The sequence below is a fragment of the Macrobrachium nipponense genome, chromosome 30, assembly GCF_015104395.2.
Source record: "Macrobrachium nipponense isolate FS-2020 chromosome 30, ASM1510439v2, whole genome shotgun sequence".
NCBI lineage: Eukaryota > Metazoa > Arthropoda > Malacostraca > Decapoda > Palaemonidae > Macrobrachium > Macrobrachium nipponense.
Window position 1 is genome coordinate 10,280,460 of NC_087218.1, and position 24,354 is coordinate 10,304,813.

General features: G+C 38.9%; 1 protein-coding gene across 2 annotated transcripts in view; it reads left to right on the top strand.

Moving 5' to 3' along the window:
• The first annotated feature begins 14,253 nt into the window (after positions 1–14,253).
• Positions 14,254–24,354, top strand: part of LOC135202267 (phenylalanine--tRNA ligase alpha subunit-like) — a 59,666-nt gene continuing 49,565 nt past the window's right edge. Inside the window, exons 1-4 of one of the 2 annotated variants that reach the window (XM_064231568.1) lie at positions 14,254–14,465; positions 17,338–17,526; positions 18,098–18,252; positions 18,414–18,555. In XM_064231568.1, the coding sequence (XP_064087638.1) occupies positions 14,316–14,465; positions 17,338–17,526; positions 18,098–18,252; positions 18,414–18,555 (636 nt within the window). In that variant the 5' untranslated portion in view covers positions 14,254–14,315. The remainder of the gene's footprint in view (positions 14,466–17,337; positions 17,527–18,097; positions 18,253–18,413; positions 18,556–24,354) is intronic. The other variant, XM_064231569.1, reaches the window with a different exon arrangement.

A 24,354-nucleotide genomic window follows, 5' to 3' on the forward strand; every position in this document is an offset into this window, starting at 1 on the left:
TAAAATTTTTAATGGGACAGGCCTAGGGGATAGGGTGCAGAGAGACACAGAATTTTCTCCTCCCCGTCTGTGTGCAAAAGTTGAATATAACAAAAGATCGATCTATCAAAGGCAACAGTAGTTGTGCTATTTCAACTGCAATAAACCAGGGCATCCAAAGAAATTGTGTAGGGTTAAATATTGTGGAATGTGTAAGAGTACTGATCATTATTGGCAATCTTGTCCGTCTCAGATACGGAGAGATGCGAGGCCTACACCTCAAGGTACTGGTAATTGTAATGTAAGGACTTCCCAGGCAGGTCAAACCAGAGGGCAAAAGGATCGGCAAAATTTTTGGAAGCCCGATCAACAAAAAGGGTACAGGTGATTGGTACGTGCCATTGTGATCTCATGGGGGACGCCCCAGAGCCCAGGCCTATAGTTTATGGAACAGTAGGGGATGTGGATATCGCGACATTTATAGACTCGGGTGCGTCTATAAATTTAATGGGCTATAATTTGTATCAATCCATGTTTTCCAATTACCCTTTGCAACCCTCAACAGAGATGGTGTGTGATGTGCAAGCCCATAGATTAAATACCCTGGGTTGCGTTCAAATACAGTTTACTCTCGGTGACAGAGTACCAACAGAAACATTTTTGGTAATGAAAGGAATTGCGTCGGGTAACAGACTTTTGCTGGGTCATCCTGCGTGTAGATGACACAAGATTTCGATCCATGTGGGTGTTAATGGGATAACATTCGGGATACCTGGTGTTTTTCTGCCTTATGAGAACGTGATTAGAACAGAGGACATAGAGATTATTGAAAAAGGAGATGTGCTCGGTGATATTAATGGCAGTGATACGAGTGTTAGGGAGAAAAGTAATATTAAAACTCACGTTGGTGATATGGGAAATGATTGCGGGGGTTCTATCGGAGTTCACGGTGATAACAATTGTGGTGATGTGGATACTAATATTGATGTTATATCTGATACTAACAATGCTGGGGAGGATACTGAGGGTGGTAATGTGTATGAGGTGATGGAAAGGGGAGATACTAACCACAAATATAGAGGTGTTTTATCCGAAGATATTGTGTTACTACCTGGTTCAAAGACTATGGTAAAAGTCAAATTGAAGGAAGTGAGAAAACCTATGGATGTGTGTGTTATTGAAAATAGCGAGAGGCTTAGAGGGATTATTAGCACGGCATCAGTGAACAGTGTATCCATGGATAGGACCACGTGGTTGGAGTTACTAAACTGTAATGATACAGTTAGGAGATACCAGAAGAATACATATATATTGGATTTCCAAGAATCGTGATACTGGTTCAGTGGCTATTATAGAGGGGAAACCTGAGTTTTCAGAGGCAGAAATGCAATCAAGGAAACAGATATTTAGAGAACATTTAGCTAATGCGGATTATAGTGAACATGTTGAAGCGATAAGCAAGCTCTTGGCAGAATTTGGGGATACGGTAGCCTTACAAGGTGACAAATTGGGGTTGACTAATGTGTTAGAGCATTAGGTAAATTTGGAGAGTGGCACAAAACCTATTTATATTCCTGCATATCGCATACCTTTCAAAATCAGAGAACAGGTAGAGAAAGAGGTCAATAGATGGGGGACATAATATTTATAGCTCAAATGATTTGGCGCAAGGTTTTTTGCAGGTCCCTCTTAGTGAAAGTAGCAAGGAATATACCGCTTTTTCAGTGCCCAAGGGACACTATGAATTTACGCGAATGCCTTTCGGTTTATCGGGCAGTCCGATGACCTTTACCAGGTTGGTGAACACAGTTTTGCAGAAGTACTTAGGAGGCTTAGATTAGCAGAATTGAAAATTAAACTAGCCAAATGTTCGCTCTTGAAAAAGCAAATTACATATCTAGGCCATATCATATCTAAGGAAGGGGTAGAGTAAATGACGATAAAGTCAAAGCAATAGCGAATTTTCGCACCCCCAGTTCAAAGAAAGATATTAAGTAATTCCTGGGTATCGCCGGTTTCTTCAGGAGGTTTGTGAAAGGGTTCTCTAATATAACAGCTCCCCTAACAGATGTATTACGGGAAGACGTTCAATTTCAATGGAAGGAACCCCAGGTGAAGAGTTTTCAAAAGCTCAAGGATGCGCTAATGAATCCCTCTGTTTTGAAGTTTCCAAATTTTAGCAAACCTTTTACATTAGTGACTGCTGCAAGCCAGGAAGGTATAGGTGCTTGCCTTATGCAAAAGTTTGATGGGAAATTCCATCCCATAGCCTTTATAGCAGGAAGTTCTGGACAACGAGAGATCAATGGCTACCATAGATAAAGAAGCCTTTGCAATAGTGTTGAGCTTAGTTTATTTTAAAATGTTACTGACGGGGAATAAAGTAGAAGTTCTTACAGACCACAAGCCATTATTAGATCTTTTTAATAAACCCGATTTGTCGCCTAAAAGAGCTCGATGGTTTTTAACTATCAGAGATTTTGATGCAAAGCTCAAATATATAGAGGGCAAATTTAACGTAGTTGCTGATGCTCTCAGTAGAAGTTTTCACGACACGGAAGAATTCTAAGTAGCGCAAGTCACTAGCGAGGCTATACAATGGGATATATCACTCATAAAGCAAAGGCAAGATGAAGACAAGATTCTAGCAGATGCGATGCAAAAGCGTTTCTTAGAGGGGAATTAGTTAGGAAACATTATAAGTTGCCTTTTTCGGGTTTGGAGTTAGAAGGTAATCTATTGGTTAGGAAAATAAGACATAAATTGAGAACCAGTGAAAGTAAAGGAGATACGACACAGATCGTAATTCCAAAAGTCCTAACTCCAGTGGTTTTGGATATAGTTCATTGCAGGTTCGGTAGTCCACACTTGGGAATAGAAAAAACGTATGATGAGGTTCGTGCTAAATACATTTGGAAAAACACAGGGAAAGATGTGGAAAATTTTGTAAGGAATTGTACGATGTGCAACGCATGTAAGCCTGCAAGGATAACTACATGCAAATTAGGATCGTATCCTATACCGAGTAGACCTTTTGAGAGAATACATATGGATATCCTGGGGAATTTTGTGAGTCTAGGTATGCGAACAAGTACTTGTTAGTGATAATAGATGAACTTACAAGGATAGTAGAAATTTTCCCACTTAAGCATAAAACGGCTGAAGAAGTAGCCATAGCGTTTTTCAATGGTATCATTTGCAGATATGGCTCACCCGAAGTTCTATTGACCGACAATGGTAGAGACTTTGTGAACAAAACTTTGGAATGTTTAGCGGAAGTCATGGGGATACAGAAAGTAACAATTATTCCATACAGACCTGAGGCTAATGAGTTGTGCGAACGAGCAAACAGGAAAGTGCTCGAGGCTCTCAGGAAAACTGTAGGTGGTAATGATAAGAATTGGGACAGATATGTTAATGCTGTTAGACATAGTATTAACACTATGGTTAGTGATTCCATTAAAATGTACCCATTTGAAGCTTTGTTTAGTTGTCCAGCATGAGGCACATTTGATTTGCTAACTATACCTGATCATGGGGAGGATACGATCGAGGCTTTGGTATCAGCGAGAGAGAGACATGCTTGTCTCAGTCATAACCTCGAATCCACAACCAGAGATATGGTACAGAAAAGTATTAGTAAAACATCTGATCCTAAGAACAGTGTTGGAGACAAGGTATTTTTAAAACTTAATCTGAGAAATGAACTAATTACAAATTAGACCCGAAGTTTGAAGGTCCTTTTAAAGTCATTGAAGAGAAAATTGGATACAGATTTGTAGTCTTAGAGGAAAAAACAGGTTGGTCGAGGTCAACACATCTCGAAATTGAAAAGAATTGGTTGTGGTGATTAATATATTGTCGCGTAATAGCATTTTTTTTTCTTTTTTTCTTGCTGTCTGTTTTTTTTGCAATTTGGTGGCGAAATGCTTTTACGTTTTTTTTTTCTTTTATCTCCTCCTACTTTTTTTTCTTATTATGCGCAAATCTGCGGCGTTTTGGTGTAAGATTTCGGGGTGAATATTTTACGTGGCAAGTTGTTGGAAATACGGCAAATTTTTGTTTTAGCTGAGAAACGTGATGATAAACATGTGATAATTCCTGTGTGTTTGATATTTGGGGCTGAATTTCTGTGGTTTTATGAGCCGAATAGGTGACATTGGGGTTTTATATAATTCGGGTAATGTCGTGGGGAGTTATGATTTAAGGACAATTTTTTTGGGGGGGGCACCTTGGTGATATCCTGATGATAAGTTTGTGGTGTCAGTATAGTTTTTTTTGGGGAGAATAAGGGTTTCTGGTGTTGCAAGTCTGACTAGACAAATCTGTAGTGCAGTTCAAAGCACCTGAGGTGTTCACAGGTGGATTTTTGCTAATGATGCTGTGATGAATCCGGTTGCAGATTTTTCCCTTTGGATTTGACTACTCGGAGATTTGCACTATTCTCGTAGATGCTGACTATGGCATTCCACGAAAATGTATCATGTAAGGGAATTATTTTCCGGTCATTTCTGGTCGATGGGATTGCTGTGGTAGCAAATTCCGTAACGGTACATATTCCATTTGGGAAAGATATTGAATTATTTAAGTTTCTTTTTCTCTTATGTGTGCTGTGTAATGGGGGAAAGTTCACTTATTATTGTTGTTATCGTTTTTTTCCCTTTTTTCTTTTACGTACTCGACCAGCAACTACAACTATTCGTCGAGTTCTGCTTTTCCTAGTGACGAGGATGAGCTTTACATCAATGAACTTTACACAATTCCAATAATAAGTGATCATGCAAGGTGTTACACTGATCACAATTTGTGCTCTAGGAGTTCTTAAACTTCTGTGCATTCGGCGAGGCACAAGGGCTCCAGCAACAGAGGTAGCCCTAAATCATGTGGCAAATCGATACATTGTGCATTAGTTGCTGATGTGGTGTGCGACAGGAGTGCACAAAGGACATAGGTGGCCGAGCCGTCTTACAAGTGTGTGATGTGTTAGTGAATTACATATCGTGTCTTGCTTGGAGACAGATTGAGCTGTAGAGGCAGCCTTCTTGAATGATGGAATCTGATGCGTACGCATTTTTAATCTGGAGGCTGTCCAGGGGCAGTTTGGGGAGTGTCGGGTATGTACATTTGTTTGTACGAATGTCACAGGTCTAACCGACAGAGGCGCTTGGGGAAAGACACATTCCTTTTGTGATAGGAAAGAAGACAGTTTAGTAAATGCCAGGTGTCGGGAGAAAACCCCATCTTAAAGGTATGGCACATATTTTAAATGACTTAGAAACAGCTGCCTTTGAAAAGAGAGAAGTGTGAAATGTATCTCTTTACTTAATATTGCTTTGAAAAGAGAGAAGTGTGAAATGTATCTCTTTACTTAATAGTTGCTTTTTGAAAGAGGTGAAGTGTGAAGTGTATCTCTTTTACTTAATAATATGTTATGTATCTTTATTACAGATGGGCTCTATTCCATGATATTAGAGACGGGATTCTCTGTCTTGACTAATACAATGAAGCAATTGACATTTTGGGTCTGGGAGTGAATACTTAGCCAGGAGAGTGGAATGATAACTTAATAGTTTTCTTTGTGGGGCAGACTTGGGTTTTTATCACTATGACTTGTTAATCATTTTGTTCTATTTTATGTTCATCTGCTTTGGGTAATAAATAGTATATTTTTGTATTTATGTGAGCTTAATAGCCTAATGACATGTTTGCAGATAGAGGGTGCCCGCTGTCAACAGGCAAGGGTTTCCAGTTTGTGTAGTTTTGTCAAAAGGGTGTAAGATATATATAGTATATATATATATATATATATATATATATATATATATATAATACATATATATCTCTATATATATATATATATATATATATATTATATATATATATTATGCTTTACGCAATAGAATATTAAAAAAATAGAGAAAATATTTTCACACCGTCGTCAGCCTAACACACCTCGAGGTAAAGGTGCCTGATCGCAATCTTTATTAGGAACCTACTATATATACAAAACAAGGAGCGCACATTTCCCATTCGTTCACCATTAATAATGAGGGAGCCGTCAAAATCTCGTCCAAGTTAGACTATGATAGGTTCCTCCTCCCCCAAATCTCTGTCACCATCGCAACCCATTCCGTGTTTTTTTTTTTTTTTTTTTTTTTTTTGAAGGTCGCTATCATATGGATATAGGGCAGGCTGGCTGACTAGCGATTCTTTTTTTATTCTTCGTTTATTTACTCTTTCTTCCTTCCATTCTTGTTTTTTTTACATTTTTTCCCTTTTTTGCATTTTAATTATGATAGTTTCCTATAATATATTTTTTCCCCTTTACGAAATATCGTGTTTTGTGCACATAATGCGTTTGTTCCTTCATTTACCATTATATAGTTGTTATTTTTTTTTTATTCTTTCTCTCTCTGTCTCACTTCACTTCACGTATGTGAAATCTATTCTTTGGAAGCTAGTTTTGCGATTTAATGACCTTGTAACCTCGCTCCATATGAATATTTCACCTTTTTGAATAATAATCACTATCAAAAGTTAACTAGATGTCACAGAATTAAACCTATGATAGGATTATAAATTCATCTCATATGGTTTGCGGCAACCGAGTGAACTGAGTCAAAAAATGTCATTAAAAGTCACTTATTTAAGAATAAAGTATAATCTGTTTCTCACCCTTTTTCCCAGACGTCTTCTAAAAACCTCGAGGCTGGACTAAACGAGTAAAAAAAATCGAGTTTTCTGTACAGCGTATAATAATGTATGAAACTCTCAGCCGCGGCCCATGAAAGTTGGCACCTCAGAGGCACGACCATGGCTAACTTTAACTTTAAATAAAATGAAAATCACTTAGGCTAGAGGGCTGCAATTTTGTATGTTTGATGATTGGAGGGTGGATGATCAACACACCAATTTGCAGCCCTGTAGCCTCAGTAGTTTTCAAGATCTGAGGGCGGACGGAAAAAAAGTGCGGACGGACAGACAAATAGCCAACTCAATAGTTTATTATTTGGGTTGGTTAACAGTTTACCATCATTGCCAACTTAGCCACTGATAGTCGATGCACCAGTTTTAAAGGGCTTAAACTGTGCCCACCAAAGATAAAGTGAAATTAAACTCTTAAGAGTTGTCCACAACTCTTAGAACCCCGTAGTGGGGTAGTGCCGTCAGTGTACCTCATGTGGTGCACTGTAGGCATTATTTAAGGTTCTTTGCAGCAACACCCTTCGGCCCCTAGCTGAAACCCCTTTTCATTCTTTTTACTGTACCTCTGATCATATTCGCTTTCTTCCATCTTCCTTTCCACCCAATCCTAAACTATTTATTTATAGTGCAACTGCTTTGAGGTTTTCCTCCTGTTGCACTTTTCAACCCTCCTTACAGTTAATTTCCATTTCAGCGCTGAATGACCTCATAGGTCCCAGCGATTGCTGGTCCTTGGCCAAAATGCTATATATATCCACAACTCTGAGGAAACATTTCGAAGACTTGCTGCTAGTTTTTTTTCGTCGAAGAAAACTGGTAGAAGACTCGTAACCTTATCGATTTATCTCAACTGCTAAACACAATAAAATAAAAACTCAATAAAACACAAAAATCTACGCGATGCCAGTAATCATCCCCCTGCTAAGATTGACTGGAAAATGATTTAAGAAGAAATATCGTAGATAATTACGTGCTCCAAAATCCTGGGTGGTGACCACCAACCAATGACGGACTTGTTCCAGACCTTGGGACTCTGATATGGGAAGAGAATGGGTGATAATGAGGCCTGAAATCTGTGACCTCCACGAAATAAGGAAGACGGCGACTGAAATTGAACTTTGACCATTTCGAAGTGCAGGAATGCTGATGAAGACCTACGAAAGAGCAAGTTGATAAATGAAGAGCGTAGGAAGGAAAACATGATCGTATTTAAAAATATACATATTACGTTATCACTGATGAGGATGTAGTTCTTGAGAACGTATAGCACCGTTATTTTAATTTACCCTTTTTTCCAGTTCTGTCTTTAAGTGCATATGTATTTGTTTGTTTGTTTCGTCGGTTTATCTTTATTTATTCATCACTAGTTTCTTCATTTTTGCTCGGTTTTATCAATCCACCCTCTAGGCTTCTTCCAAACGATTGTTTACACATATTTTGAACAACAATAATAGTGGTGCTTTAACTATTGGTCAGTCATTTATTAAAAGGGTCCATATTGAAATGATTCGACCGAATTTAAAAAAAAAATAGTAAAATAAAATAAAAAAATCCAGATTTGTAAAATTATCGTGGAGAAAAACTGCACATCTTTGACAACTTTCAAAATTGACGAAACACCAGCTTTGTAATGTAACCATAATTGTGCAATAACTCCATTCCAATTCTGTTCTCTGCAGATAAGGCGATGGATAGCAGAAGGTGCAGACATGCAACATCAAATGGCAGTAACTGGGTGAGGTTTCTTGCAATCTATTAGTTCAGAAGGACGACGAGGAGGAGGTACCTCCAGAAACACAAAATCTTTTCCGGCCATCTGACACAAGAGCGCAACAAGATTTCGATTCGTAGCGTCTTCATCGGGACCTCCCATACCCCCTGTTGTGAAGTGGAGTGTCATTGTTTCTTCGTAGTTTGGTCACTTTTGTAAGCATGTTCTTTTTATACAGAATAAGCGGTAGAATTGTCTCTATACAGAACCTAGGTAAAACGGAAACAGTAGAAAAGGTTCAGAAGCCTAACATGAAAGAGAGAGAAAAGGTGGAAGAACTGTGTATAGGTCTAGGAACACTTATTGCTGCAAAGAGATTAGAAAATAATTCCGTTAAATTAGATGTTTCAGTTTTAAAAGCGTAATCACCTTATTTCCCATTAATAATTCCGACATAACATAAGCGAATCGTGATGGAGGTAAGCAGTAGACCTTCAAATCAAAATATCATCTGAAAGAATTAGGTCATCAAATAGAAGCAGTCAAGAACCAATTACTTTTTTTACTTTTTTTTGCGTCCTGCTGAGACTGGAGACGAGAATCTTCCACGCTGGTAATCATGATACTCTTAAGAGATCTTTGGTGAATAGATCTCTGAATAAAGCAAACAGCCAGTTCCTAACCAAACGGACATTAACAATATCACTAAGTGTTTCTGAATGATAATAATCATTCTCCCTTGGCTCGCTATTGGCAACTTCTTCTTCTTCAAGGCATTTTGGTGAAGAAGCCTGATCGTTCACTCGTGTGTTTTGCTGCTAGATTTTTCTTCCTGGACGAACTAGTTTTACCCCTCGCGGTCCTCGTTTATTGGTGCCACCTGTATAAAATGTCACGGTCATGTTTAGTACACCAGGTAGTATACAACTGGCTTAATAGGGAGAAGTTTGTAGTTCGGTGCCGTATTTACTAACTCATTAAGGGGGAACGCTTGTCTGTTCTTTTTTTGAGGAAACTGCTTCTGTGTCATGTCTGCCCTTTTGAATCAATAAAAAACTAAGCTAAATTTGAGAGAGAGAGAGAGAGAGAGAGAGAGAGAGAGAGAGAGAGAGAGAGAGATGCTAATTCACCTGAGAGAGAGGTAGAGAAAGATGTGCTAGTTCACCTGTGAAAGCAAGAGAGAGAGAGAGAGAGAGAGAGAGAGAGAGAGAGAGAGAGAGAGAGTTGTTAACACTTCATCAGTCGATGAACTGAATGCCCTTCGGAATTTTTTCACAGCGATCAGAAGGTTTTTTATTGTTTTCGGGGAGGGGGTTGGGGTTGGTGATGGCTGAATTAACAGTTAGAATAAGTCCTTGATTCTCTATCCCATATGTACAGAATATTTCAAAAATTGCACTTCTGATTTCCACTTTCTCCTTCTCTTGTCTTTTCCCTTTTATCCTCCGAATATTCCCACTTCTGTCATTTGGCACTTGTCAAAAAAAAAAAAAATTAGAGCAATAATGCTCTATACAGAGAGACGTTTCATATATATGTATATTATATACAGGGTGGTCCAAAAGTAGGTGGACAATAGTTGGAATAGCTGTCTAAATCGTGATGGATAGCAGTTTGAGCACCTGCGTTGATAAAATTTCAGTGCTTTTGTACTGTTGCACACAATAAAATCTAATTGTCATTGCAATAATTGTATAAGTGAATATATTTGTATATGTAATCTCAAAATAAATGTTACCATTTACTGTCCACCTACTTTTGGACCACCTGTAGATATATGTGTGTGTGTATTAGTATGTGTATGTGTGTATATACTACGTACATGACCACACAAATACACATACGCATTCTAATACTTTACGCGGGTGAACGACATGGAGAGCTGTAGCATTGCCAAGAAAACGGCATTCTATCATCAAGAATAGCAATATAAAATTCCATCAGCATTGCAGAGTACAAGAACTTCCTGAAAAAGTCGAATAGCTCGGAGGTAGGACTCAGGAGAGCTCAGAGCAAACAGCAACATCCAGAGGGAACATTACCTTGATGTGTCTATACGACTGTCTCGCTCTTAGATTCACGAAACTTGACACCTGACGAGATGTGAATCAACTTTTTTCTTCCATTCAGTGGCCAGTTGTAAATTTTATAACTTATACTACGTAATAAAAAAAAAAAAAGCGGTAACATGGCCTCTGGGCTTGTCTTTAACCTAATTCAAGATAAGACTCGCTCATAAATCTGACCTTACATCCCTTGAGATCTGTTTCACATTTTTTTTTCTTTTTTCTACATAACCTTTTTTTTAAGGGTGAGACTGTTTAGAGCCTTCGTTTGCCCGTCCCTTCGGACTCTATCGTGAGGGTACTACTACATAACCGTGGGGTCTAGCCTTCTCATAGTAGTAGTAGCAGCAAGCTGGTCTTGTCTTTGAAACGGCTCCCTTGATCAGTTTACTCCTCCTTTGTTTATATGGCCATCGTTCGAAAATAGCTGTTTCCAAAGCGCAAACCCACGTAAAGGTCAACAACAACAGCAACGAACGCAACTTCATCATTTCATCGCCAAGAATCTGTGACCCAGTAATAGCGGGCCACTCCTTTCTTCCAAGTGGAAATTATTAATACTATATGATTCCCTCGTGCGGTGGCTATTTTCATCCCGAAGCTGCCAAGAGGGAATAGGTCGCTGCCCTCGGGGCATATCAGAATTTACTGACCCCGTTTTGACGAGATGATCAACTTTCTTTAGATTTCTAGATCACTTTTTATTTCTCTTTTTTTTTATACGAGATCCAGTTATATCGGATTTCAGTAGCCATCAGTCAGCTCACCTTTAAATGAACATTTTTATCGTAAAACCATCACTTGTGGTGTGGGTGGTTCATTCCTAAGTAAGACAGTATGATTCGTATACACACACACACACACACACACACAAACTTATAGATAAATTTGAATATAAGAAGTCTCGCAATAAACATAATTTCAATGATAACTTTAGATTGTCTTATTTATTTTTCCAACATATATTAAAAAGAATTAGCTGTTCTTTCACTTGTACTGTATGTGTTTATACTGTATGGAAGATATTATTCATATATATACAGTAGATACATATACTGTAAACCTTAAGTATCATAGACAATGCTATAACTATATATAAAGGTGTACAGTTTGTATGATGTTGCTTAAAATAAAGTAGAGGCTATGATAGTAGTAGTTAGTTATGCCTATAATTCTAGCAATTTAAATAAGTGATAATTAAATTGGCAGATATAATATACTATATATATGAAATATATTCATTTAATTTGATTATTCCATTTGCCCTGTGGGAAATATATGTAGACACAATGACATGGTACAAGAACTGGTATCTATAGCAAGGCGTGATCCGACTTCCAGCTTACTCGGGGCACGTGATAAAATCTACGGTCAAATAGAGGGTTGTTTCACCATTGAAAATTAAAATAAGGACGCTATATTCTATTAGAAATAATCTTTATGTACTGTTAAATATGCACATCATGTATTTTTCACATTTTCATTCTAATAAATAAATCATGAATATCTTATCCTAAAATTCCTGTATCTTTCACTCAACGCGAAACACCTTTTTTCAGGCCTCTTTAGGCCTTATTACCCCCTCCCCCAACAACAAGAAAGCAGTTTTTGGGCTTATTACCCCTGCAATTTCTGTTAAAACAAACTTATAAGCAAGCAATGGTTTCCTAAACTATTAACTAGCCCAAAGTCCAGATGTAAATGCATCGCATGTTGATCACATGTTTTGGTGTTTATATAATTTGTTCCCCTGATTAACTGTATTAGAATGTCTAATAGTAGGTTCAGTATACTTTATCAAAATAATTTACCTTAAATTTTTCTCTGTTTTTTATAGTTTATATTTTATGTACTTTGTTTAAATTACTGACTTCCCTTCTTATATATTTGTCACTAATGTTCCTTCTTAACATATATTTATACATACATACATATATATATATATATATTATGTATATATATATATATATACATGTGTGTATATATGTATAACTGAATCACGAAAATATGAAACGCGATGAATATAGCAATAAAGACAAATTCCACGAAGGAGAAGCAATGTCCTTTACTTAGCAGACTGAAGTAAAGGACAGAAAGTCGGAAGGCCTAGCAGCACCCCATGGCATTTGTCTTTATATACGCACTGTGCGTGCGTGTATTTAATTTCTGTGTGATTAGTATACACCCACACATTCCATGAACATCAAGGTAGATTATTTACACAATCACAGGGTTTCAATTATCTAAACCATAACTCAGCCACTACAACCCCTTCGTGTTACACTTAAATATTATCTCATTCTGATGTATTTATGTATGTATGATGTATGAATGTATGTATACATTCATTTATCTATTTCTTTGATTTTTTTTTTATCTTTTTCGTGGATTTATATTTTTATCTCTAATAATCTTGGAGAACAGCCCGCTTTCTCTTTCTGAGGTGCGAGATGCTAATGTCGTCTTATAAATTACTAGTTTTGGGAGTGACAAAGTTGGATTGCATTATATCTTGTTTCTTGCAAAGAATATACTGCGTGACCTCGTCGTTGATACCTGGCATACTTTTAATTGGCTTATATGCTACAGTTTGTTAACTCCTAATGCCCCCCCCTCTTTCTCTCTCTCTCAATCTAGTGGTTTAGATATCTACCTCACCCATGAATCTCCTAGTTCGATGTGTGAGCAATAAAAAATATCCTAATAGCTTGTGCATCAGCAACAGCAAACCTTAAATCTAAGCTACCTAATTCTCACTTCCGATTTTATATTTCATTTTCATACATCTGAAGTTAAGGCAACACTGGCCAAGTTAACTTAAGCTGTAGCCACCTTTGTCGACGACAAACTTGTTATCAAATGATACTTGATTATGTGGCGTGACAAGTGAAAGAACTACCTGGACTGTATTGTTCTCTAAGACGCATTATGCAAGATCTGTTGCCTATGTCGATTCCCAGTCAGGAGAACTTTTCTAAGCCACGTGTACTGACACTTCAAGTAATACTAGTATCCATGACCTACAGCGTGGGAAGTAAATGAAGAGAATAAAATCAATGAAAAGCTCAATTTCATTGGAATTTGGTGAATGTGGCATCTGATATTTAACATTAATGTATTTTTAAATCTATTCTGTAAAGAAGAGTGTTTGTTTAATGTGATAAATGTAAAAGAACGATATGATATATTTTGTTAAAAGACTAAACACAAATACACAGGTATGTGCATTTATGTAAATTTATGGCAGATGCGTCCATGCTGTCAAACATTTCACTTTTGCTTATGTTATGGTCTTTCGTGGCTCTTTCCTCAGGTAGTGACCAACGTTTGGAAGATTTTTAACTGTTGGTATAGATTCTCTTTATTCATCAACGTTTTGTTCATCACGCCCTTAAATGTAGAGATAACATTATTGTGATTTACTAGTAAAGTTTGTGAAATTAAGTCATGTTAGATATATATTTTATTGCAAAATTGTCATATCTTTATTTTGCTTGACGTATTTCTTAGCATTTTAATGGAATGTTGAATATTATTCGTGAAACTCTGAATACGAACTTCATCACGAATCTATGATCATTGATAATCTAAAAAAAACAGTAAAACTGAAATATCTCATTGTATAACCGTCTGAAAAAAACATTACTAATGTTCTATGCCCTTAAATTTCCGGCTAAAACATTTACTAATATATTGTGCCTTTAAATGTTCGTCTAAAAGAGAAAAACATTACCAATATATGTACCTCCTACTTTTGATGGGTATGAAAGGGGCGTTTCACTACGACATGTCTCGCGAAACACCGGAATGTAATCGCAGACTTTGACCATCGGCTGTCGGCAGCCAGTGACAACATGGGAACACTCACCATGGATATCCAGAAAGAAATTCTGTCGTGTATTGACGCAAAGGGCACCTTATCCTCGGTTGATATTGCTAAATTGGTCAACGTTCCCCATCAGAAGGTTGTCGGGGCGATTAAATCGATCGAGTCTTTAGGGAATGTGAGTATTAATGACGATGTATGTGGCACTTTGTCGCAGCTTTAGACCCTAGTAGTGTCTATTCCAATAGACCTTTTGACTCTCCTATTATCTATCATTGATTGCTTGATTTATACTACCTATATGGATTTTTATGGCATGGTTACGAGTCGAGAATATTAATAGGACATTGTACGGTGTAAGTTACTACTAGGTAGTACCTAGTATCCTAAGCGTAGATACTATACGTGGATACTTGATTGGATATTACCTACTACCTAGGTAGGTACTAGGTATACTCACGCAGTTTGACCTATTATTGGCTATTTAAAGCGGCATCGACAGTTGTAGGATTGACCAGTTTTTGCCAAATTCTCATCAGTTCCTTCGCCCCACTGGCCTCCTCCCATTAAGGTTGTACTTCAAACCATCAGGTACTGCCTTTTGCCCTAAAATTATAATAATATTCCATGTTTTCATGTGTCTATTGATCGTTCCATGTATTTTCTTGCATTCGATTTATTATTAACAAATGATTACTCTTGGAGTTAGTGGACCCCACCCATAGGTACTATATTGCTCTTACAATATAGGTAGGGGACCACAGTGGGAAAGCTGGGTATCTTGGTGGGGTAAAAGGTAATTCTGTATAATATCTCCGCCACTAATAATTTTGATAATATTTATTTTTCCGATGAATTACTTAGTGCTTTATCTAAAGCTGACCTTTTTTTTTTTAGCAGGAATAGTATTTTTACCCTATTTGTTAACCTTTCCAATCTTGGGGGACCCCCAGTGGGAAACCAGGGTTTTTGGGTGGGGAATGAATTAAAGAATCCGTTTTAACATACGAATAATGGCCAATGTAGAATTAGCAATAAACAAGGCCACCAGCTAACCTAAGCTTGGGGGGGACCCCCCCTTACACAGCCATAGTATATATAAGACAGCCTAAAACCCTTTGTGTACTTAATTACTAGGTTGGAGGGTAAAGGTGAGCTGCCATCTTTAAGAATGCATGGAGCCTATACTTTAAAATGCTATTTAAAATAGGCAAGAGCCAAGTATCCAACAAACTGATCCTTTCGACGACCGTATTTAGGCAACTGATTCTTCAAATCCCAAAGTAGAGGGTAAATGAGAAACCGCACCAGAAGTTGAAGGTTCACACGCCTCCATGGCTCTCAAAAGACTGAAAAATTAGCGGTTGAAATTGTGTGAAAAGTGTCGAAAAGTGTTAGTAGTAAAACTGTCACCTGATTGGGTATTCAAGTCTAGGATTCTAGTTTTGTTAAAATGCTAGTCCCAAGTAAAATGTGGATAATCATTATTGGTTAAAAACTATGACGTTTGGGTGACGTCTTGCTACGTAGAATACAGTCGATGATGTAATAATGATATAATCTATGTTTTTAACGAACATATGAGAGCTCAGTCTGAAGAGGAATTTGAGAGAGTTATGAAGTCGAGGGACTTAGTTTTTTTCAGGTGGGTCAAATTTAATTTTGATTTTTAAACCACTTCTTGACCTAGCGCCGCTTAGATTTATATATCAAACGAAACCTTGGACTTCCCTCTTTTTAGTGAAAGTACTTAAATATGATAACTTGCTGGCGGAGTAGACGGTAAGAATTACCGGGTAAAATGCAAAAGTGAAATATAAGGACCTAAAGCCTACTGATGTTCTCATCGATATTAATGTAAGTTCGTGGAATGATTTGAGAATAGGGTAAGGACCAGGTGCCCTACGTTAGGTCATTTGCAAATAAAATGAACGTCAGAAATGTTCAAATGGTTTCAAGTAAAATTTTACCCTCCATTAGTCTATAACATGGCTTCATAGGACTTACCATGGCTAGCTTTTACAACATTGTAACTTTGTAAGATTTTACTTTAAACCGTTATTGCATTTTGGAATTAAAAATAAAATTTTCTTGTGTTTTAATGTGCATTGTGAATTTTTCTGGCAATTGTTTCATTTGCCAATAGATACTTTTAAAGATAGTAGACCCCACCTTTATACAGGCAGTCCCCGGGTTACGACAGTGTCGGCTTACGACGTTCCAAGGTTACGACACTTGTCAATAGACGTTATTTCCAGGGTTACGATGCCTACAACACTCATCTGGGAGATGAAATATGACACCAAAAATGCAAAAAAAATCAATATTTGAAGGTTTTTTTTGATGAAAAATGCCATAAGAATGCAGTTTACATAGTTTTCAATGCACCCAAAGCATTAAAAGTAAGGTTTTCTTAGGATTTTTGACGATGTTCCGGCTTACGACACGTCTCAAGAACGGAACCCCCGTCGTAACCCGGGGACCGCCTGTATCCTACAATTCAGGGGGCCATTAAAGATAGTAGACCCCATCTTTATGTCCTACAATTCAGGGAGCCATTGAAGATAGTATACCCCCACCTTTATATCCTACAATTCAGCGGACCATTAAAAATAGTAGACCCTACCTTTATATCATACATTTCGGGGCAACAGTTGGAAAGCAGGGTTTTAGCATGAGGGAAAGTACAATTCAAGTACTAGTTGATTTAACTAAACCGATTTTGGGGTCAGGGTCCTTAGTATAAGAGGCTTTGCTGAAACATTCCAAGTAAATGTTAAAACAGAAAAATTATATTTTCAAGTCCAAAATGAAATAATAGTGTAAAAAAGTAAAACTAATCATTAAAATTTGTCATTTTTACTTCTTAGAAAACCAAGAACAATGGAAGCATAGCTATTTCTGAGAAATAGTGTAGACTTTTTTTGTGGTTAGTTAGGCACTCTGCAAGTTAATTACTGGATCAGTAAGGTCTAGTGTATTTAAGATGTCATTCACAGTTTTAATTGGATGCAGCTCTCACAATATTTTTTTTCTATGCTTTTCTGCAGATCATAAATGTCAAGCAAGAGACTCAAAAGAGCTGGGAGTGCACAGAAGAAGGAGCCTCTGTTGCGGAAGATGGGTCATTCGAAGCACGCCTTTTCAATTCTCTGTCCCCAGAAGGATCCCCAGTCGCTGAAATTAAGGCCAATTTTCCTAATGCAAATATAGCTCTTGGAGCAGCAATGAAAAATAAGGTATGTCATTTTGTTTTAGATGTGGTAAGATGTTACTATTGTAACAACCCTATTTTTCTTAGAGATATAGAGTCTTATTCTGTAAGTTATCACCATGTTATTCAGGAATAGAACCATTATCCAATTAGGAAAGTTCACATACAATATTTTAAATATATGTACTTACTCTAACTGTATTTTGAATCAAAGTGCAGAATTAATTTTTTTAATATTAATCGTGAGTAAAAACTGTAAAGATTGGCTTTCCCATTCTGTGGTTTGAGTTCATATAGCACCACATAATAGTTATATATTGTCATTGAAAGATGTTGCGACAGTTGAACCTACTTTCATAATGTTACAGAGTCATTGTATCTGCTTTCATTAAATGTCAGAAGAAAATATCTTGGACAGTCATTAAACTTTTTTGCTCTTTCACTTGGCACACGAATGCATTTGGCACTGTGTGTGCTTTATGTTGTTGCTTTAGTCAAGTTTTTTTTTTTTAAATCCAGGTGCTAGGGACAATGTCTTTATTTCTTTCTTAAATGCAATATAACCAAGGAAAAATGTCATGAGTTGGTGTTTTCAGTGGGTTAAGAAAGAAGGCGAAAAAGTTGTGCGAGCTTTGCCATCCATTGAGGATGTGGTGCAGTTACACCTAAAATCCATTGCTGCTGGAGATACTGATGCTGTCCCGGATAAAATCAAAGCAGATTACAAGAAGAGAAAGCTGATAAAAGAAGTGTGAGTTTGTTTAAACTGTGTGGTGTTCCATTGCAGTACGGTGCAGTTTACTAAATCATTAATTTCTTTGGAGTTTTACCTTTGTATTATATTTAATATTTAATAAGTCAAAAAGGGTACTGTACCTAGTGTCTCTAACCTGGAATTATTTTAACTTGCAGTGATCTTACCTTTTTTGAAGTTTCACGAGGTAGCGGATTCACCACAACGGTCACAAAACAGGAAGCAGAATTAACAAAGGAAATGATTGAGAGTGGCCTCTGGAAGAGTAAAACCTTTAAACCCTTCAATTTTCAATCAAAAGTAAGTGGATGTAGAACTTTTTGTAAACAAATTTAGATTCTGATTCCTATAGAAATGTTTTTATCATAAGTGTTTTTAACTTGTAAGGGGGAAAATATATAAATATTTCATGGGATATGGAAATAAATAGAAATCCTGTAAAGATATGAATTGAGAAAATAGCAGATTTTGTTTATTTTCAATATGTAAAACTATAGTCTAACCTTACTTGTTTTTGTGTAATACAGTTTATAAGTAAAATTAATGTGTAAAGGCATATTTTATTATAGGACATAAAGTTCCAAAATATTTCTATTTGTTCATGAAACTTACCTGTCAGATATATATATAGCTGTATTTTCTGAAGTCCGACAGAATTTAAAAAACTTCCGACACACGCAGTGGTCGGCCAGGTGGTTAGTACCCATTCCCGCCGCTGGGAGGCAGGTATCAGGAACCATTCCCATTTTCTATTCATAATTTTTCTGTCGCCGGTGCTGGAAACACCTGTTTCCAGTACCTCCGTCTTAGATTTTGGAAACTTCATTGCCGCTAAGTATCCTAATTGTCTTTTAATTTATTTACTTGGATTTGTGGCTAGGCATACGCTATCTTAAATTGATTTGAATTTGATTCATTTTTGCATAAGATATCTGAATCTAGTTAGGCTAGTTTCAGAGGGTGTTGTCTGCTAAGATAGGGTGTGGCTACCGAAAGCTTCGGTAGATACGCACTTGGTATGCACGAGGGGTATGAGTCTTGCTTCTTTGTTGAGATTTGTCATGTAAGGAGTGTGAGACTATGTCTAATTCCGTAAGGAAAACGTATGATTCGTATGTACGCAATTAATCAGTAAACAAAAGTCAGGGTAGTGAACCTGCTAACCTTCCTGTAGACTTTATTTTGCCTAACCCTGTAGTATGGCCTACGGGTTATGAATATGTCTGCGAGAGGTGATCGCTCTCCTTCATTGTTGTGAAGAGTGCTACTTCTGTTATTGTTTCTCCTAACCCTGTAATGTTGCCTTCGGGCCCTAAACAGTGTCTGTAGAGGTTATTGCCCTTTCTCTAATACTCTTTCGATTCGTATCTTAGAATCGAAAGTGCTTGCTTTAGAGAGCAATTAGTGAAGTGGCTAAGTGCAGTGACAGTGCCCCTTGTGTAGTGGAGGGTGCGTCAGATCGGCCTTATTTCGCCTCTAGGCCGGGACCTCTGCTTGACTCCCAGGACCCGGGGAGAGAGCATGTCGAAAGCCGAAGGAGGGTTACGAGGAACCCCCACCGATCTGGCGTGCCTTCGGCAGTTTCTGATGAAAATCCCCAGACTGCCTAAGTGCGTGCACGTGCACGAATCCTGAAGGATTGCTTCTCGTCCTCCAAAGCGTCCTCCCCGCGCAGGGGTTGGAGCTTTCGGAAGGACTTGCGCCCTCTAAATAGAAGCTTTATAGAAGAGGACGCTTCACGTCCTCTCTCTCTCGTTATGCGTTCCAGTGAGAAGTAAGAAGGCGAACGTCGCCTGATCACGTGTACGTCTTTCCACGAGAAATATGAAAAGAAGTCTTAGTAGCAGGACGCTTTTGAGAGCGGATGTCCGAGCTTTGTTACTGTGAGAATAAGAAGGCGTTCCCTCGCCCCTCGTATTCTCACACGATCAACCCTTCTCCTGAGACTGTTTCGTGCAGTCGGATTTCTCTCCGAGATGCATCTCGCTCTTCCCTGAAGGCAGTTTCTCTCGCTTGTTTTGACGCCTGTCAGGAGCGTGACGCTTTTCTGCACGCTTCTTTTGACGCTCGGCTTGGACGGATGGACGCCAGGCGCGCGCGGGTGCACGCCAAGCGCGCACCAGTGGACGCCGAGCGCGCAGCGCGCGCCAGCGCACGCCAGGTGTGTCGCCTGGCTGAACGTTTCTGTTGAACTCTTCAAGCTCTTGTTTACGATTTGGGCCTCAAGAATTTTTACCTCTACCTTCGGTGATACCTTATACTTCACATGCAAAGAATGTGAAGTAAGCAGTGCTTCGGAGGAAGCTTAAAGTGAACAGTCAACTTCGTCTTCGAAACCCAGCAAGACCTCGGGTTTTCGTGAATTCAAGAGGTCTCTATCAATATTATATTGCTTTTCGCAAAGGTGGATGGAGTTAAGGAAAGCTCAAGGGAAGATCTCGTTTCTCTACCGCAGTCAAGACTTTGCGATAAGGCAGTTACAGGTTATGTAAAGGCTCGATGTCCTGCACGTCAGGACTCTGGCAAGGTTTTTCAGTATGGATTCTTGCAAAGGCACTCATCAAAAGGACGCTCTTCAGGAGAGCGCAAGACAGGACTTCCTTTGCCATACTGTCAATAAATTTTAAGCTTTAGCAGGCATTAGTTGTGATACGGGAGAGGAAGCTGGTTGGAGAGTTTCTTCCTCTTCCCAGGATAATTTTGCAAGCTTTTTAGCCCATCTGAAAGGGTTTTTCAGATGATAGATTTTGTTAGTTTCTAGTCGGGACTACGCTGCCGAATTGAACATCGTCGTTCTACCTGCCGTAAGCCCAGTCTCTAACAGGATTCTTGCCCCTTCCTCGTTTGAGACGGGAATCAGAAAAATAAAATGCTCGACTTCCTGGATTACGTTTGTCAATTCAGTGACTTTCCCCCATTGACAATATACTATCGTTTTGTCAAGTAAGTGGGTATCCCCTCATTGACAAAATATCTCTTTGTCCCGTAAATGGGTTAGTTTTTCTCATTGACAAACATCTCATTAAACGTGATTTTGCTCGTAAGCGAATAAGCTCTTATTGACAAGATTCGGAAGAGCTCTCATTCGTCATTCACAGACTCGTACAAGAAATAGACTTTGTAGACTACGTCAATGAACTTACGCTGTCCAATAACATAAGAAGCTTGAGCTGTCTGCTTCGATTCTCTAAGTTTTGTTCATGAAACTTTCCTGTCAGATATGTATGTAGCTGTATTTCCGAATTCAGCTATATATATGTCTGCCAGGTAAGTATGAACAAACTTTATTATGATATAATATCATATTTTGCCTTGCGTTATTTTACTACTGGTTGGTTCAAGTCATATACGCTTGCTGTAGTTACCTCTTCGGATGGCAACCGAGAGATCTGTCTATTATTTTAAGGACTTAATCGTTACTCCCTGCAGCCTTCCAGGAGTTTCCGATTTATCGTTTTACCGTTGTATGATGGTAGTGTTCTGACGACACAAACGCATCTATATATTTAGCGTTTTCTGTTTCGCTTAAATATACCAGCTTGAGAGTCTCTTTCTGCTCAAAAAATAACGGACCTATTTCTTCGTAGAATAGGGTAGCTGGCAACCCAGACATAAAGTTAAGAGACGACGTTCGTAAGCTGCTGGCTGCTGCTGTGTCTGTCCTCCAGGCTCCAGTCCAACCGAGCCAGTAACAGATCGTGCGCTGTCATGCGCGGTAGGTTACGTCTCTCTCTCCTGCGGGATTGACTGACTAACCGTATCTCTGTGTTGTGCTGGCGGTTACGTCTCTCCTGCGTGATGACTGACTAACACTATCTCTGTCCTCCAATCACGGACTTTAGCCTAAGATTGAGGGGATTTCTTACGTGAATGAATAAACGTTGCATTCGTTTTGCCTTACTATGTTCAGCAGAGTTATCTCTTAATCCTTTCGGTGCTCGTTACCGCACGGTATAGAACTACGAGTATACCGCAACATTGCACTTTTACATGCTCTCCTGTTTAGGCAAAGCGCAGCCTTATTAGGGAAGTAAGCATACTCGGGGAGGGAATGGATGAGCTTGCTGGGGACCATTTCCTTCCTGAAGAAGTTTGTTTCCTCGAATAGATTGCAATTCAGACCTCCACAGTTTTTTTCCTACCGAGAAACTGAAATATTATTCAAGATCTAGGAATGATTATGAACATCTCTCAGTGCGTCTATCACCTGAGGTGATAGAAAGAAGGTGCCGGACATCTGGATAGGGTTTCAGATGTCCTGGATCTTAATCTGAAAGAAGTAAAAGCAATTCGGTCGTCCCTCCAGTCCTCGAAACGAGTTTTTGGAACCAGTGGTCCAGATCAACTCTGATATTCCACAGCTCTCTCATATCTTAAGAAGTATCTTCTCTCGGTCCCTGTTCGAGTTTACGAGAAAGAGCCTATTATAACAACAGGCGTAGAATGTAACGATCCTCTAGAGGTTTGTTACAGGATTGCAAAAGTCCGTACGAATCGTCTCGATCGACGGCAGCAACTATTGACTTCCGAGTGGAATCTTTCTTTAGAAGTAAGTTGAGAGTTGTGGAGACTTAGGGACGCCCTTTTCATTCTTCTCTTCGATATGTTGAGGACGAAGAGGCTTCTTCTTCTCTGCTCCCTTATTCTCGATCCGGGATCGGTACCATTAAAACGCCATCCTATGATATTGAACTGGGATGGATGTTTAGTCTCTTTTCCCCTTTTTCAATCGCTTAAAAAATGTAATAAGAGGATTTATGACATCACAGGGAGCGACAATGACGCTGGTCGGCCCATGTTGGCCTTCGGGATCCTGGATTCACAGAGGTCACATCCTTCCTAGTTCACTTTCCAAGGACCTTTTCCGAGAGAGTCGGTCTACTCTAACTCGAAAGGTACCTATAACCTCTCCGCTCTGAGTCTGACTATGTTCAGACTATTGAGATGTTGACAGGAATAAGATTACCGTTTTCCATTTCCGTCTGAAGAATGGGATAAGCTGGCAGTCACAACTATTAAAGAATACGCAAATATGTTGTTGACGGCCTTTGGGCTCAGAGATTTGCGTCTCTCAAACAACAAAGCCCTTCACGATCTTTGAGTTCTGTGGAATCTCAAAACTCGCTCACCATCTACTTTTTGTCTCACCTGTTTTCTCGGAGTCAGACACTCGTGCGAGATCAGGCGACATATAGTAGCCCTGAGTTTCTTGTTGACGAAGTCGGTTGCGTTTTTTATACACCCCCGATGATCGTGTAACATGAGACCAGGTTGGACTGTCAGGCATTCTTCCTTCGGGACTGAATCGCCTTTTTGCTCCTCGCTCCTTTCTCCTGGCACCAGAAGCTCGAGTCAGGAGTTGATTCGCTGACGACGTTGGGTTTCGTTGATACACCCCCAAGGTTTGCTTAGATTGAATCGCCCAGGCAGTCCAGACACTCATCCTTCAGCGAAGAATAGTGCCTTATGGTCTTCAGGGTACAGCCTTGCTGTCCTTGATTCGTCTGACTGGTCAACTGGTCGGTCACCTGACTTTAGTACAGACAGACTGACTGTGCATGTCCAGATCGAAGCTTTCAATATGGAACTTAGACGTAGTCTGAAGTTCTTGATGTCAAAGCATTCGAACCTCTCCTACCTGTTAACTTCTTGCATGTGATCAGGAAGGCCTTCTTCTAACCACCCTAGATACGACAAAGGAGGCGTTAGTGAGATTTTAAGCCATCGTCACAAGTTTTGGCTTTAGAGAACACAAGGCGGTGTGCTCTCTAAGCCTTCCATTGTGGCCTAAGAATGGAAACCCGTTTTGTCCTTGGGCCAGGAGCTGGAAGCAAGGATGGCACAAGTTAGTGGGCAGGAGCCAGAAAGAGTCCTGTGCCCTGTCGGGTCTCTCAAGTTTTATCTACATAAAACTCAAGAAAGTCGAAGTCATTCGGGCAATCTGCAGTGTTCCGAAAAAGACCAGACTTGCCCATATCGAAGAACACCCTGGCTTTAGTGTTAAGGAGTTCTTTAAAAAATGCTCCTTCATTGTGTTTGCACAAAGATTTGAAATCTTTTTATCTGAATGCTCACGAGGTGAGGGCGCGGCCTCGGAAG